Genomic DNA, 15,994 nt, shown 5'->3' with positions numbered 1-15,994 from the left:
TGGAGTTTTTCTATTTTCTTTACTCCCGCACTGAAATCCTTCCCCAGAGGCTATTCAAGGAAATAAATAGCCAGTGGAAAGGGACAATAGCTTGCTGTGGAGTACAAATTATATGAAGCAGTAGGAAATAATAGCAGAGTGAGCAGCTGCTATGCCGAGAAAGAATGCACGGTTGCTCTCTCCAGCTCCCTTTTCCTTGAGCAAACGCTGATGCCTGGTTCACAGCACACGCTCCTTGGTGCCTTGAGCATGCAATGGGACAGACACCTTTTCCACCCACAGTGTCCTCCTCCGGTGCCACTAATTAGCACCAAGCTGAAGCCACAGCCTTTTGCTGGGGTGCTAAGGGGACCTCTTGCCTCTTCTCGCAGGGCTTGGTTTGAGACATTCCTACAGCCAGCACGGCCACCTCGCCTTCCTCTCTCTCCCTCTTCTCTTCTGGGCTGAGTGTCACATCTGATGAAGACCCATGTCGCTCCTGCGAGGGACTATTCATAGCTTGTGTCATCTAGAGAGGATGCATTGGCTGCCCTGTCCTCTGAGTCCCTTGAAGCCCTTCCTCAGAGCACCGTTGGAAGGATGGTAGGGACCGTTTTGGTGTGCTGGTGTGGATTTTGGGGGCTGCCCCCTGCCACAAAAGGCCATGTGAAACCCCTCACAGCTAGGGCAGTTGGGCTACCTTGGCTGGGAAGTGGGGGAAGCCTGTGGTTTTCCTCAGGGCTTCACACCTAGCTGGCTTATGGTCCTGCCCAAGTAAGAAAACAAAATGAATACTGCTGCCAGCAATGATGCTGCTGAGGATCTTGGCAGCCTGCTGAGGAGGGTGGCATTCAAGTCAGTTCTCAACAGCTGTGTGGGTGCCCTGTGGTAGGGGTGGTGGCTCTAGGCTGTGGTACATGAAGTCCTGCTGTCTGGAGCCACCCCGAGGGTCCTGAGATCCCATGGGTGCTCCTGGTGGCCTGAGATCTCCCCAGGACTAGCAGGAAGGCTGGGAAGGACTGCTAACACCGAACCCTGCCTTATAGGACCTCTGCAGATGGAGCTGCCTCATTTCATGGGATGAAAGCATTCTGCAGAGGACCTGCCCTGCCACCCTTCTGGCTGAAAGTCAACATGGTTGCAGTGGCTTCTTCCCTCCTTAAAATATGATTTTTTTTGTTTTGTTTTCTCCATGCAAAATTGCAGGCCTGCCTGCTCCATGTTGGAAGCTCGCCTTGCCCTCGAGTCGGGCACGGTCCCCACCCTTGCGCCAGTGACTGCTTATTGGGTCTCTGCTGTCCCAAGGCACCCTCTGGGAACGCAGCAAAGCCTCCTCTGGTACCAGCGGTGTGAACATGGGCATCCCAAACCAGTACAGGCTAACTGCCCTCTGGCCAGGATGAACATCTCTGTGGGGCCCTGGAGAGGCACTCCCAGGCAGGTACTCTATTATAGCGTCATCTCTCTGGGGGTGAAAGGTTCCTGGGTCCCTTGCACCAGTGGCTGCCTGCTTCCACAACCATTGCTTATATTTTCCTCACTGCACAGACCCTCAACCTCCTTTGCAGATGCCCTTTAGCCGGATTTCCTCTTTCTTAGGGATTTACGTTCCCATCATACCACTGTTTCCCCAGGCTTTCTGCTTTGCGATGTCTGCGGGGAAGTATCAGCCTGCCCCCTTCACCCTCCTTTCGTCATCCCAGTCGCTACCTCCAGTGGCACTGGAGAATTTTGTCTGTTCTGGGGTCCCCAAAGTCTCAGCCCCTTCCTACATGGGGAGCACATACCCCTGCAGGAGAGAGGCCATCTGCACAGGACTGGTGTCTGACCATGCAGAGGCTCAGCTCCGCAGACGAAGGAAGTCACCAGCGCTGGCAGAGTTGCTGCCTGGTTTCCCACTATTGTTCCCAGTGGCAAATAAAAGGGGGGTGAACGCCTCTGCTGAGCATTGTAGGAGGGGGGTTAATGTTATCTTGATAAAATCTCACGGCCCCTCTCTGAGCAGCTCGTGCCGCTTTCCTGCCCGTCTCCCTCCCTGCATATTCTCACATCCGTGGTACTTGTGGCTCCGCACATAGCTCTCTGCACAGGTAGTTTTCCCCATCCCTCAGGCACGTGCTGCTCTCCCTCCTGGGCAGCCTCACGCTCTGCCAGTGGGATTGGTGGATAAATCCCAGGGAGAGAGATGTTTCTCTCTGGTCTGTGTGGGAAGTGCTGGCCTGTGACCAGGGTCTTGTCTCTGCCACAACATTCCTGTGTCACCTCGGCCAGCCATGTAGGATGGAATTTTTCTGGCCGAGTTTAGGGTCTGTCTTGGGGTGTAATCTCTTGAGCCCTAGAAGCGTTTTATCCTCCCCTCTGGCTTAAAGTGAGTTCAGTTAACTAACCCTGATGGTGGCTATGCAAACAGTGTCTTTGTACTGCCCATGTCCCTGCAAAGGGACAACGTAAACTGCTGGAAGGGGAAACCTCTCCTAGGCAGTGGGACGTGCCGATATTTTGAGGAAGGGGCTCTGGGCTCTGTGTTGTCCCTGGGATGGCTGCGGTGGAGTAGGGTGACGTGAAGGTGTTTTGCGGGTGGGACACAGCAGCATGATGGGAGATAGACCCAGTGCCAGAAACCACCAACCCCAGCACCTTCTCCCGCTGGCTCTGGGGAGGTTTCCCAAACTGGGAAGCTTTCACCAACAGCATCAGTGACCTCAACAGCAAACAAATTTCCCCAGTCTGCTGGGCTTTATGACCCCCTGATAATAGGAAACACCTCCGGGAAAGGAGTGCTTATCAGCACTTACCTCTGCTTGCTTCAGGAGGTTTTGGGGCAGGGCAGAAGCTGTCTCCCAGCTGGCTGTGCAGCAGCAGGGTGGCTGCACCCAGCTGCTCTCTGCAGGGCTTGGGAGGGAGGGGGGCTGTGGGAGTGCTGGTCTCCTGAGTCTGGCAGAACACCACCAATTTCTTCAACCAAAGCTGGGACGCTGTCTGCTGACTCGTAGCTCTTATCTGGGAAGAAGGCAGCAGGGGTGATGCTTCCCTGTGAGGACAACATGCCCGTGTCTCCAGGGTTAGGGAAGATGGGGCTATTGAACCTGATATGCATGGCTCCTCAAGCTGAAAGGTTTGGGTCTCGATGGAGCTTGGATGGGAGGTTGCAGAGAGCTCCCACGTCTTACTAGTGCAGTTCACGCAGCTGGGGCTGAATCTAGAGCCATGAGAAGGGAAGGAGCTGGGATGCTACTTCTGTCACTCCTGCAGAGGACTGTTCACAGCTTGTGTCATCTAGAGAGGATGTGTTGGCCGCCCTCTCCTCCGAGCCCTTTGGAGCCCTTCCTCAGAGCACCATGGGGAGGGATGGTGGGAACCTCTTTGGTGTGCTGGTGTGGATTTTGGGGACTGCCCCCTGCCACAAAAGGAAGGAGCTGGGATGCTTTTTTTGGCACGCAGAAAAGAAGCGAACACAGTGGTCACATCTCCATAGCTAGCTGGGAAGATGCCTGTCCTGTGTGGAGCTGGAGTAGCACCCCTAAGGGCTGTCTGTGGTGGTCCCTCCACTGGGAGCCCACCGAAGAGGCTGGGAATTGGTTAAATCTCCTGAAGTCGCTGATGAGAGGAAGTCTACACAGGGAAGCTATTTCTTTGGATCAAAGTCTCCTGGCTTGATAGCAGCTGGTGGGACTTTGCAGAGGCGGGAGTGCTGTTAATGTGTAAGCCACAAGGAAGTCTAAGGGTGTAAAGTCCTCCGTGCGAAGCATTTCTGAGCAGAACTGCTGGCAACTCCCTGTGTGGTTACTCTGCCCTCACGAAGATGTCTGTAAGGGCTGCAGCTCCTGTCCTCTGTCACCTAGGGCCCCCAGCTCAGCAAGGCTGAGGGACCAGGAAGCCACAGCCACCTCTGCTCTCACCACTTGCATTTCTTGGGCTGCAGGCGATGCTGCCCATCAAACCCTGGGTTGTGGCCCTCTACTTTAACCCTCTTTGTACCTCTGCTGTCATGCTCTCCTTTCCCTCTGGTGAGGACAAGCCTGTTGTCGTCTCCTCTCTCTCTGATGTCTTTTCTCGCTTGCTGGCTTCACTCAGCCCACTCCTGGCTTACCGAATAGAAGCCCATGCAAGACCCCCAGCACGGAGGGTTTTTGGGCATGAGAGGAACACAAGCTGAGAGCAGCAGGTGTTCTTCTGACTGGGGGACCTTCTCCAAGCAGCACCCTCTCACTTGCAGTGTCACGGAAGGAAAGGCTGAAGGAGCCCCACAGACTATTTTTCTCTCTCCCTTAGGAAAAATTTGAAATCTTCAACCTGGATATGAAGACTGGGGATACCCTGAAGGTCAAGGGCAAGATATCTGATGATGCTGATGGGTAGGTACAAAGAAGCCACCTCTGCTTGCCAGGACTGAAGGTGGGCTGCAGAGGGAGGTGGTTTTCCAAGGTCAACAGGTACAAAAAGCGTGAGCACAGCTCAGTGTTAGAGGAGCCCCTAAGCCACCACTGTGCAGACTCCCCCGGTTCCTGAGCAGAATGAGGAAATTGGAGGCTCTGAGCATCTGCAACGCTGATGGAGGGATTGGGTGCAGAGCTGTGTGTTGGATCTCAGATCTTCCAAGATCCTGTCCTGCTTGTGTGGCTGACCTTCCTCCTGTTCACCCACAGGTTCAGCATCAATCTTGGCAGCAGCTCCTCGGACCTGGCATTTCACTTCAATCCCCGCTTCAATGAGTCTGTCATCGTCTGCAACTCCAGGCGCTCCAAGGCCTGGCAGGCAGAGCATCGTGATAAGCACCTCTGCTTCTCCAAGGGCTCCACTACCAAGGTGAGGGGTCTGTGCTGGCATGGGGTTTTGGAGTTTGTGTGTGGTGGTGGTGGGCTCCACTACCAAGGTGAGGGATCTGTGCTGTCATGGGGTTGTGGAGTTTGTGTGTGGTGGTGATAAGATCCTGGTTAGCAGATTCCCATACCCTAGTCCTCCCAGCCCTGTCCAATGCCTCCTGCTCCCTCCCAACAGCCCCTCATCCTCTGGGTTTTTGGTCCTGATTGCCATTTCTGCTCCTCCTTCAAAACCCCAGCGCTTCCTCTGGGAACTTTGCGTGAGGCCTGTCTGTCTCGGGCTTTGTAAGTGCTTCCTGCCCCCATACCTGCCCAGCAGGTGGGTGCAGCAGGGGCACGTATGAAGGTAAAGGGTGTCTCTAGGAAGCAGAATCTTGCTGCTTTCTACCTTCTTTCTCTCCCTAATTCTCTCCTGTGCAAACACAGGCTTTAAGGCAACCCAGAGTCTGAAGTAATGTCTGAAAACCTCTCCTTCAGCTCTTCTGTCCTCACTGCTCCTGGATCCATGCTGCCAGTCTGTCCTCCCTCTCCTCCTGTTGGGGATGCTGTACTCATTGCTGTCTCACCCCATCTGATGTCCCAAGACATTAACAGGGCTCCATTTAGGAGCAGTCCTGTTCCTATTGCTATGGAGAGGAAGCTTCAGTCATGGCTAGCTCTTTGGGAAGGGGTGGTGAGGTGACGGCTTTGGGGAACAATCTCTTTAATTTGCAATGATCAGTGATGCGTTCTCGTCCTGTCTGCTTGTCTGTGTTTATCAGCAAAGCTCCTTTTTCCGGGTCCCGGTGAGGGTATTGGGGTGTCAGGTTTATTCTGCCCCGTTCAGAGCAGTTCTAAGCCACATGGTGTATAAAGACACACTTGGGTTTAGCTGCTCTGAGCAGTTAGAACCTCAGTAGCTGAAACAGCCCCAGGAGAGATCCTGTCCCCAGGTCATAGTCTAGATACCAGCTCACACCCTTGGTATCAACTGCATCGCCCGCAGCCCAAGGCCTAGCACCTTGCTTAAGGCTGTAGGGACCAGGTCTGACCCTCACATGTAACAGTGAGGCCTCTTGCCTGGATGCTCTCCTCCTAATCTCCTCCTTGTCCCCAATTCCTGTCCGTCCTTCCCTCTTTTCTCCCAGATCATCATTGAAATGTTGGAAGACAAATTCCGAGTGAAACTACCAGATGGGCATGAAGTGCATTTCCCCAATAGGCACTCCTATGATAAGATCAGCTACATGAGCGTCAAGGGAGGCTTCAGGGTCACCTCCTTCAAGCTGGATTGATGGGCGCCGCTTCCTAGCTCTAATAAAAACCCAAGCAGTGGAAGACTTGCTCCAGCTGCTTTGGTGTCTGTGAGATCTCTGGCTCTGTGGCTCTGTGCGAGACACCGACAAAGCCCAAGGTTTTTCCACCAACAGGAAAAGAACCCTTGTTGGATGGAAACAGCTTCCAGATAACGCCAGGTGCTTTTCCAGGTCAGACCAGGATGTGGGGTTGAAGGGATAGTAGGTCGGGCAAAGTAGGTGTGGCTCAGGAGGAGGAGGAGGACACTATGTGATTGCTCTGGGAACTGTTGTGTAATGTCTTCACAATGCACCATTTCTTCCTGCACCTGCAGTTTTTGGGAAGGAGTGAGGAAGAAAAGCGTGGACCTGAGCAATGTGGCATTCGATGTGGCATTTGGTGCCACAAAAGCGCATAACTGTTAGGTTTGGGAGCCTCAGGGTGTGGGTTTGACAGGTTCCTCTTGGCTGCTCTCGCAGGAGGAAGGGCTGCCCTGCCCTCCCGCGGGAGCGGTACCACCCGAAGCGGTGGCACGGGAAGGCAGCGCAGGTGTGCCCCTGAGCCGGAATTCCTGCCAGTGATAAGAAGTTGTCTCCTCCGACTTTCCCCCTTATCTCACCACACTTATCTGCTGGCACATTCCAGCCTGGTTACCCATTACTCTGAGATTTCCACACCGAATCCTACTCAGTGAAAGTGGGGCAGGGGAAGGCAGTGGGGAGCGAGGATGACATTTGGGCTGGGTTATGTGGCTCAGCACTTCCCAGTCTGTGTCCCTCGCACGGGACTACAGGCAATTAGTGTCGATTATCAGATGCTGCTGCTCTGATTATAAAGTGTCTTGCCAGCCTTAAGTGAGACCGATGTGTGACGGCAAACATCGGGGCACTTCAGGCTGGGTGGGAGGAGAAAAGCATCTTAAAGACAGCCCGGTCCAAGGCAAGGTGGCAGCACCCCTGCCTTCTCTCTCCACTTCCTTGCTGCCCAACTGCCGGGCTTGCTGCTGCCTGAGCGCACAGACAGAGGACGTCTGATGGGCTGGAAGGGCTGTAGCCAAGCCAGCTTTGGGAAGGGCACCGATCTGCTTCAGGCCATAAATGAATTGCCGGGCTGGAGAGGAAGCTTTGTACCCTCCTGTGTGCTACGCGGGGCCGGGTGGATAGGAGGTTGCTTTGTGTGTTAGTCACGGTGAGCGGTGAGGTACCTGGCTAGTTAATCCAGGGATCCCAGAGGTGCTGGAAAATCCTGCTGAGAGTGGAGAGGATGGGATTTTGTGGCTGCGGCACCGGCAGATGTAGCAAGGAAAATAATAAGGTCACTGCAGCTGAGGGGAGGCACCAGAGGAGAAGTTAGTATCAAAACTGCTTTAATAAGGGCAATAAGTGCATGGGATACAGAGTGGAGGCAGAAAGGATATTCCACGGATGTGGATCTTTGGTCTGGAGCTTGTGTTATGGTCTGGGAAGCGGAGGGCGGGGGGAGCTCGTCCTGAGAGCCAGGGTCCCCTTGCCCTGGAGGGTGCAGGGGTGATAAGGCTGATCCTGCTGGGAGCCAGTGGCTAAAGCTGGGGACTCCTTGAAGCTGCTGCCTGCCCTGGCTTGCTGCTGCTGGCCAGGATGAGGCAGCGCCTGGGCAGGCTGGGGGAGACGGGCTTGCCCGCCGCCTCGATGGCCTGACCGCGGGTGGCACTCCCAAGTACAGCACGCGTGCACACCGGAGCCTCTTGATTCCACTCTGCAGAGCTCCCTGCCCGAAGCAGCCAGGCGAGCTGCGTGGGAGCGGAGCCTTGCGGGCACGGCCCGGCATCTCCCCTCGTCGCACACCCCCTCCTGTCCTGGAGAACAAGGGGGGTCCTGTGAGGGTCCCTCCGGTGACCTCAGCCCCCGAGCATCTCGGCTCCACGCCAAGGCACAAAGGCGCTTCTGTGAGGGGCAGTTTGCACGCGGGGCAGCGTGGGGGGCAGCTCGTTCCAGGGCGGCCACGTCGCCCAGGGCGGCTCGGCGAGGGGCATTAGCCGTCCTCCACGCCTACCCCCAAGAAAGGGGCGCACTGGAAAGAGGGGTGCACGCGTGGGCAACGGGGAGATGGGGTGAGGGTGGAGAAGAAGTGGCACAGACTGAGTGGCTGCAGAGTGAGAGTCTCCTTGTTCTGAAGTGGGGGGAAAGGAAGGGATTTTTAGGGCCTGAACTGCAGAATTTGGTGACCTGACAACCTTGTCTCTGCCTCCAGCCAGCCAAGAAGTTTCTCCCCTCCCTGCTGCGAGGGTGCGGGGGTCAGAAAAGGAGCCGTCCGAAGTGACGCTCAGCAGCAGGAGACAAGCGGAAAGACCCCTGCGATTATCTCTGTGCGGGCGCTCACCTCCTGAATGCTGAGCTCACGGCTTGATTTTTGAGAGGGGGGAAAAGAGAAAGCGCAGCAATGTGGGGTTTGCCTGCCCCTTTAGCCCCCAGCTGACCTCCCCTGGCAGACGCGGGAGGGTCTTGCATCAGCTGGAGCTGGGGAGACCCCCATGCTCTGTGTGCCAGAGCCATCAGTGAGAATATCTCTGGGAGGGCACCCGTGCCAGCGCAGAGGGCGGCTGGGGGCTTTGGTGGGAGGACAGGGCGCATCCCCGGACGTGCTGCCGGCACCAGGCTGAGGGCTGGGAGAGAGGGTGCTGGGGGGAACGGGGTGGGGTAGGAAGGGGTTTGGGGTTTCTTTGGCATGTGGGAATGTCCTTTTGGCGTCTAACGGCAGTGAGGCCAGAGAAGGCTGCGATGCCCAGCGCTGCGGTGCGCAGCCCGCAGCAGCCTGGCTCAGCCCTGAGGAGCCCCCTGGGAGACGGGCTCTCATTCTGCCCCCCTCCAGCCCCCCCCAGTTCCCCCAGCTTGGCAAGAAGGTTGCCTGCTGGCGATGCTGGTGCCTGAGGGTGCGGGACGGGGAGGAGGGCGAAGACCCCGGCATCGGTGCCTCTGGTGGGAAGCTGTGATGGGAGGGATGGCCGTTCACACCTTGACTTCATCATCTTCCTCCTCATCACTGTACTCGAAGGAATTGCTGCGCACCACCCGGGCACCAGTGTACCCCCCGTGCAGGCTGGAGAGCTCGGCCGCCTCCTCTTCCTCCTCCTCCTCCTCCTCCTCTTCTTGGTTCCAGGTGGCCTCGGGGGACCGGCTCTCCCCTGTCACTTGCGACCGCCACAGGCTGCTGCTGGGGCTCTCCCACTGGGTCTGCGTCCGGGCCTGCCGGGGACCCTCACCCTTCTCTGAGCTCCGCGGGGTGCTGGTCCCACCGTAATGACGGGCCAGGACCTGGGCCGCCCGGTCAAACTCTCCCGCCTCGATGGTGCAGTCGTTCCAGTGCCCCTGCCACGGGGTCCCTCTGGGCGCTGCCCCCGGCCCCAAAGCCCAGGCAGGGTCCTCTCCAGCGCCCTCGATGGCGTGTGCCTCTCCATTGGCATGGACAGACAGTCCCGGCAGCGAGCTGGCCCCTGACAGCCTGCTCTGCCTGGAGCGGTCCCAGAAGCTGGCCGTTTCCTTGTCCTCTCCATGGGATGCACCCGATGTCAGAGGGACCCTGTCCCTGGTCCCTTCACCACATGGGAGGTCTGGGCCATCCTCCCCCACCTCGCTCCCGTTGGTTTCGGAGAAGCTCATCACCTGGAGAAGCTCGCTCATCAGGGAGGGCCCCAGGTCAAGGCGGAAGGAGAGCAGGGAGTCGGAGCGCTTCAGCTCTGCTTCCCCGGGGTAGGTGCTCTCCTGGGCCTTTTCCGAGCGAGGGACGCGAGGGATGGTGCAAAACCCGGACTCCAGCCCTGCGAGGCAGAAGGGATGGCTGGTGAGGGGGGCACAGCTAGGAGGGAGGGAGCCTGCCTTACGTCTGCAGGGACAAGGGACACTGCCACCGCGGTGGCATGGGTCACGCTCCCGTCGGTGGCGCTGGTCTCTAAAGGACAGGCCAGTGTCTGTGTGGACATCTCCAAAGCCCGCTTACAGCCGAGGTTCTCCAGGTGGGCTCTGGGCTTGGTAAGATGCCGGTGGGGGCTGAGTCAGGCAGGTGGGACCAGGAGATGGCAGCATTGCCTCAGCTTGCCTTCTCCTCTGAGCCCAGCCACCTCCCCCGGCTGCTGCAGGCCCCCCAGATCCCCCTCTCCCAGACCCTCTGCTCCACAGCTCCCTCCCTGGGGAAAAGCTGAGCCACCGCCCAGTGCCCTGAGGCCGGAGAGCAACCACCCATCCCGTCCTTCCCATAGCCCTTCCCCAAAGGTCTCTCCTGGACCCCAGCCTGCAGGGAGGGATGCGGACATGATGGGAAAGGGGGGGGATGGAGTCCCTTGAGGAGCACATGGAGATGGAGGCGTGCCAGCACAGCTAGGGACAGGGTTGGAGCATTTGTGTGGAGGTGGGGAAGGCAGTGCTTTGGGTCCCCTTGGCCTTGCAGCCTTGGTGTGGGCATTGCCCCACGGTCCCAGCACCCTCTTGGCTTCCTTGGGGAGGTTGCTCATGGGGAAGGCATAGGGCTGGGAGGAAATGGGGGGCACCCCCTTACAACTGTTTCACACAGCTGTGTGGGGCTATGGGGGAGGAGGAACCATCCGTGCCCCACAAAGTGGGGCATGCTGGGAGAAGACCCTCCAAGGGCAGGAGCAAGGACTGTGGTTAAAAGCAAGGTTAGGGTTATATCTACTCACAGGGACTACCAGGACCGGGGACTTTTAAATACCTTGTCTCTGCTGAGAGCCTAAAGTCCCCCAATGGGGAAACTGAAGCTTGGAGTGATGGAGAAGGGCTGCAGAGGATGCACTGTGCCTGAGCATCAGCCTCTGCCCCGAGCTTCACTCACCGTAGGCCTGGTGTGTTTTGGAGAAGCTGTTGGAGGAACTTTTGAAGGAGAACTTGCTGGTCAAGCCCCGGCCCCCACCACCACCGTCGTATGTCCCCTCGTTGAGCTGCGGCAGCGAGACGGCGTTCTTGATGATGGGCGAGACGGCGGGGGGGGCAGGCGATGCCCCTGCTTGGCCCCCGCTGCCCCGGCTCCTCAGTGGCGTCCGGCGGACGTGGCGCAGCGTCCGGGCGAAGAAGTTGTTGGCTTTGGCTGTGTCGGCCCCACCGTGGTTGCTGAGGAAGGAGGTGTCCCCGAAGACGTCCCCGCCGCGCCCCACGTGCATGGTGTGCCGAAAGTCCCCCAGCGGTGGGCTGATCATGTCCGGTGTCAGCTCCGACTTCAGCCGCCGCTTGCCGTGGGAGCCCGACACCCAGCTGAGCACAGGCAGCTTCCCCAGGCTCATGCTGCACCCCTCACCTCACCTCCACTCCTGTGAAAGCCCCAAAAACCAGCCCTCGCTGGGCTTCCAGCGCCGGGGTGGTCTGTCACATCCCTGGCCTCCCCATCACTCCTGCTCCGATGCTCTCGGGGGAGCAGCTCAGGTCACCTTGGCTTTCAGCGGCTGGGAAGGCTGCCTGTCCCCCTGCTTCCCTGCGCTACGTTGTGCTCATGAAACCACCTGCAGCGGGTATGTCCCAAGAGGCAAGGACGGTGGTGACGTGGAGGTGTCCCCAGGGGGGGTCTGGGGTCACCCCAGTGCTGCGGAGGCTGCTGGAAGCTGCGTCTGGCTGCGGGCTTAGGGCTTAATCCACCGTCTTCTGCTGCCGCTGGGTGAGCGGGAGCTGGTCACGGATGGGGCAGTGCGTGACGGGAGCGCGGGGTGGGCTGGCAGGGCAAGCGCCTTGGCCCCCTCGTTGGCCACCTGAACGAGATAAGAGGAAAGGTGAAGCCCTCAGAGGGGATTTTCCCAACCACGTCGGCTGTACTCCCGGACTGGCTGGGGGGGTTAAGGCCAGTGCGTGAGCGATGGTGGGGAGATTGCTACCAGCTGTACCCCTCACTGGGCCCTCTTCTTGGGGAGGAAGAAAAAGGCTTTTCCCTCAAAACACATGCTCTCCCTTACCCCTCTGACCAGCCTTAGCGTGCCTCAGTTTCCCCTGCCTGCAAAGCAGCTTTGCCAGACCCATGCTGCAACCCAGGCTGAGGGCTTCCCTCCCAGGCAGCACCTCCTCCCGGAGCGGTGCCCTGCCCGGCTTTCCGGGCTCCCAGGGCGAGAAACCTCTCCCTTCTTTTTGCTATTCAGATGAACCCTTCAGGAGAGGGTGAGGCCTCGGGACCGCGTGCTTCTCGGGGAGGAGGGGCGGCGGGGAGGGAAAATGCAATATTTATATATTGGTTTGTTTATCCTCCTCCGGCTGCGTCCCTGGGTGCTGGGCAGACACGTTGGAGCAGCAGGGTGCCGGGGGTGCGGGGAGGGCAGCTGCTTTGAGGGCAGGGGAAACTGAGGCACACAAGGGAGGTGGTTGCTCGAGGCCGGAGTGGAAGGCAGGATGGGTCTCTGCAGTCAGGCAGGTCCCGGGGGCGCTGGGGGGCACAGGCGGGGAGGCAGCAGCTGGGAGCATGAGGGCAGGGCGGTGACCGGAGGGCTACGTGGCGTCTCCGTGGGAGTGGGTCAGCGGGGACGATGCTGAGATTAGCGGGGCCCTGGTGGTGTCGGAGAGCTGGGGAAAGGAGAGGATTCGGGGCACGGGGCACCTGGGATCACCAGCGTTCCAGGTGCTGGCCTGGGGATGTGTGTCCCTCCCTGGGCGGGGAGAACAGGATGGAGCTGGGTCCTTTGCGGACAGCAGCGAGCTGGGAGGCGATGCAGGAGCCTCGCATCCCTCGGTCCGGGTGTGCTGGGACCCCAGTTGCTGCGTGGCTCCGTCTGCCTCCCTCTGCCATGCTGCCTGCCTCCCTTGCCTGTCCCTGGGTCACCTCGGAGCAGGCAGGCAAAGCCTCTGGTGAGGGGCAGCCCTGGGCACGGAGCTGCTCTCCCGGCTGGCCACACGTGTTTTCGCCTTGCCCTGGCCTTGTTTGCTCACCCGGGGCCCCCCTTATCTGCCAGGGGTTAATGCCTGGGGAAGGGAAAACAAACCTCCCCGTCGGCTCCCAGCACCATTGGCTGCCTCCCGGGGTGGCAGCGGCCGGTGGCAGCGGGGACGGTGGCAGGTTGGCTCCCCACTGGCCCCAGCTCCCTGGCTCCCGCTCACGGAGGCCGTGTGGTGCTGCCTGACGGCTGGGACGGGCCAGGCACGTGGCAGATTTGGGGTGGGAGGACAACCGGGGAGCCATTTCCTCTCTCTGGCAGAAGGCCACCCTGGGCTTCTAGGTCAAGGCTCTCCTGGAGAGCAAGGAAACTGCTGGGGTGGTCCCTGCAGCACAGCGGGGGTCTCAGGACCACAGGGAGAGGGATGTGACCCCCTTTTTGACCTGTCCCTGGGTCCCCCAGGAAAACGCGTGACCCTGGGAGAAGGTATTAGGTGAGCTACAGCCCTCAGTTTTTCCTTTCCCTCTGTGCATTGGAGCCCCTGAGAAACCCAAAGTGGGGTCTGTGCCCTTCAGCAAGTGCTGGACTGGGCAGGGCTACTCTGAGGGGTGGATCCCCGCCACCCCCCCACCCCCCTGCTCCCCCGCATGGCCAAGCTGCCTTGCAGACCCCTGCAGGGGACTGGGATCACCCTGGGGATGGGGTGGGGAGGTGAGGGAACGGGGGAAGCAGGAGGGGAGCATCCCCCTGCTCCCCGCCTGGAGAACTATTGAGCTGGGATCCAGGAGGAGGAATGTGCTTCTCCTTCCTCGTCACTTGGCCACCACGGGGACGCAAGCCAGCACCTCATGGCCCCTGGCTCTCCATGCCTGCTGGCAGGCAGCGAGCGCCGGGAGGGGAGGGAGGGAGGGACAAAGGGAGATGGTGCCCGGCCCTACCTGGATGGCCGGTTTCTGGCAGGCCTGTTGGGCTTTTTCTCCCTCCAGTCTCCCCCTTTTTCTTCCTTCCGTCTGGCCCTGGTGCATCTCAGGGCCGGCTGTGCCCCTTGGAGCCCTCCCCTCTGCCCAAGCTTCTCTGCGCCGGGGAAACTCGTGATTCTGAGGGCAAAGGGTGACCCGCGCGCTCTCCTTTCCTCTACTGGGCAAGGGGACCCCCAGTCTGGCCACCCGTCCGTCCAGACACTGCTTCCGTCCGGCAGCCTGCCACATCCACCAGCCCCCAGCACGGCGAGCCTGCAGCCTGTTCCAGCCTCCCCCTTCCCCGGCACCCACACCCTGGCTCCCTTCTCGCCTTCTCTGGGAAGCCCCCTGCCCTCAGAGACCAACCGCCGGCACCTCCTCCTCCTCCCAGCCCGGCCTCCCCCATTTCCCCCCCGAGTTCAGCTGGTTTCCACTGGTTTTCCACTCGCCAGGAATGGCCAGAGCTGTTCTGCTTGCTGGGAAGAGCGGAAACCAGAAAGGGGGGGAAAATAATCCAGATGTCTAGTTGGCTGGAGCTGCTGAAAGCAGCCTCTTCTCTCCTCCTCCTCTGCTTACACCCCCCCCCCCAAAAGGGGACAAGCTCCAAAAGAGGGCGAGGAGATGTTTGGGGTGGTCTCAACAGAGGGAAGAGCAGATGGAAATGGCTGTGGGTGGCCAGGAAGGCTTTCCAAGACTTCCCGAGAGGCGAAAATCCTCTCTTTCCCCGGAGGAAGGGAGGCAGAGGCTCCCCCGTTGGGTCACTTTGTTCTGGGATGGGGAAAGCCGGCAGGGACAGAGTTTTGGGGAAGGGGGAAAGGGGCTCGGCTGGCCAGGCTGGGCCTCTTCCAGCTCCCCTGGAGCAGTGCTGGGCAGTAGGCGGACAAGCCTGAGTCCGACTCCCGCGCTGCCAGCTGCTATATATATATATATGTATTTATATCCGTCCGTAGAACAAGGCTGTTTTTCCGAGCAGACGCGCTGGGACGTGGAGGGAGGCCAGGGCTCCGAAGGCGGGTGGTTTCCAGCCGTCATCTCCCTGCCCCCTTGCCCAAAAGCGCTCCCTTCTTTCCTCCAAACCCCCAAAGCCGAGGTGCTGGGAGCATGTGGGGGTCCATGTGGGGTATCCGGAGTGGGGTGTGGGAGGGGGGTGCCCTGCTGCCTTCCCCCATCCTTGGGACCCCCACCTCGCCTCCTTTCTCTCCTGGCTCCCCCCTGGCCTGACTCCCCTCTCCTCGCTCCCGCTTTCCTTCCCACCAGTTTCCTGTTGCATTCCTGCTTTCTTCTCCCTTTCTTTTTCACCATCCTACCCGTCTCCATCGCCTTGCCACCCCTCCTGCTTCTCCCCTCTCCTACCACCCTCTCCACCCTTTTCCTTCTGCTCCCGCCCCCCCCCCCCAGCTCTACAAACCGAGGACGCAAAACTTTCAGGATTTACCTCTTCCGAACCAGGGGTATTATTTTCGTTTCCCGTCCTCCGGCCGAAAAGTTGTGAGACGTTCCCTGTGGGCTCCCGCAACTTTCTCCGAGGGTTACCGGCTCTGCGTCCCAGAGCAGAGGGGGAGAAAGGGGAGGCGTGCCCCCCCACCCCCCCCCCTTTTCCCACGGCTGTCCCCCCAAGGCTGGCTCTCCCAGGCTGACGCCCCGATGCCACGGGAGAGAGGGAGCGAAGCTGGCGGGGAGGGGACGTGGGAAGGAGGAGGGCGGGCTGCAGCACCGCCGAGCCAATCCTCGCCTCGGCAAGGAGACCAGAGAAAATGAGATTTATTCCAACTATCCAGGACACAAAACTTCAGGAACTTCTCTGTCGCTCCCCCCACCCCCACCCCCGCTTCCCCAGTTGCCATTTCCCGTCCTCCGGCATCGGCTGCCTCCCACTCCCGGATTTGGGGGAAGGGGGAAGCCCAGGTCACCGGCTAACCCGGTTAGGGAAGCTTGGCTGGGGGGCAAAGGAAAGGAGTTTGCCCCCTGCGTGTGACCCCCTCATGTATCACACGGAGTCATCCCATCCCACATTGGATGGGAAGCCCCCACTGCCCGTGACGTAGGAACGCCAACCAGGAATGGGGTCTGGGGGTGCACGGTCATGCCAGGACCTGTGGGCAGTGTTGGGTTGAGCGTTAGCAGGAGAA

General features: G+C 59.5%; 2 protein-coding genes across 4 annotated transcripts; one reads left to right on the top strand and one right to left on the bottom strand.

Annotated features, from left to right (window-relative positions):
- Window positions 1-393: 393 nt before the first annotated feature.
- LGALS2 (galectin 2) lies at window positions 394-6,148 on the top strand. Of its 2 annotated transcripts, XM_075428424.1 has the most exons (5): window positions 394-582; window positions 1,186-1,420; window positions 4,252-4,334; window positions 4,626-4,785; window positions 5,927-6,148. In XM_075428424.1, the coding sequence occupies exons 1-5, from the start codon at window positions 470-472 to the stop codon at window positions 6,071-6,073; spliced, it is 738 nt and encodes a 245-aa protein (XP_075284539.1). In that variant the 5' UTR covers window positions 394-469; the 3' UTR covers window positions 6,074-6,148. The 2 variants fall into 2 exon arrangements, with proteins under 2 accessions (XP_075284539.1, XP_009936100.1); XM_009937798.2 differs by lacking the exons at window positions 394-582; window positions 1,186-1,420 and adding an exon at window positions 3,712-3,787.
- A 1,275-nt stretch (window positions 6,149-7,423) lies between these two features.
- CDC42EP1 (CDC42 effector protein 1) lies at window positions 7,424-15,514 on the bottom strand. 2 transcript variants are annotated; one of them, XM_075428997.1, is made up of 4 exons: window positions 15,301-15,514; window positions 13,845-14,003; window positions 10,896-11,799; window positions 7,424-9,867 (listed from the first exon to the last, which is right to left on the bottom strand). In XM_075428997.1, exons 3-4 carry the CDS (start codon window positions 11,338-11,340, stop codon window positions 9,059-9,061), a joined length of 1,254 nt encoding a protein of 417 aa, XP_075285112.1. In that variant the 5' UTR covers window positions 11,341-11,799; window positions 13,845-14,003; window positions 15,301-15,514; the 3' UTR covers window positions 7,424-9,058. The 2 variants fall into 2 exon arrangements, with proteins under 2 accessions (XP_075285112.1, XP_075285111.1); XM_075428996.1 differs by lacking the exon at window positions 13,845-14,003.
- Window positions 15,515-15,994: the final 480 nt, after the last annotated feature.

The sequence above is a fragment of the Opisthocomus hoazin genome, chromosome 8 (genome assembly GCF_030867145.1).
Source record: "Opisthocomus hoazin isolate bOpiHoa1 chromosome 8, bOpiHoa1.hap1, whole genome shotgun sequence".
Classification (NCBI taxonomy): Eukaryota; Metazoa; Chordata; class Aves; order Opisthocomiformes; family Opisthocomidae; genus Opisthocomus; species Opisthocomus hoazin.
The sequence above is the reverse complement of the archived record's forward strand: the minus strand, read 5'-3'. Positions and strand labels throughout refer to the sequence as shown.

What these genes read in the sequence shown, in the direction of transcription:
- CDC42EP1 (XM_075428997.1), bottom strand. Translation starts at nt 11,340, where the DNA reads ATGAGCCTGGGGAAGCTGCCTGTGCTCAGCTGGGTGTCGGGCTCCCAC. An exon ending in CAAAACACACCAGGCCTACG is followed by an intron (nt 9,868 to 10,895) that starts GTGAGTGAAGCT and finishes TCTGCCTCGCAG; the next exon opens with GGCTGGAGTCCGGGTTTTGC.
- LGALS2 (XM_075428424.1), top strand. Translation starts at nt 470, where the DNA reads ATGTCGCTCCTGCGAGGGACTATTCATAGCTTGTGTCATCTAGAGAGG. An exon ending in AGAGCACCGTTGGAAGGATG is followed by an intron (nt 583 to 1,185) that starts GTAGGGACCGTT and finishes GCAAAATTGCAG; the next exon opens with GCCTGCCTGCTCCATGTTGG. An exon ending in CCAAGGGCTCCACTACCAAG is followed by an intron (nt 4,786 to 5,926) that starts GTGAGGGGTCTG and finishes CTTTTCTCCCAG; the next exon opens with ATCATCATTGAAATGTTGGA.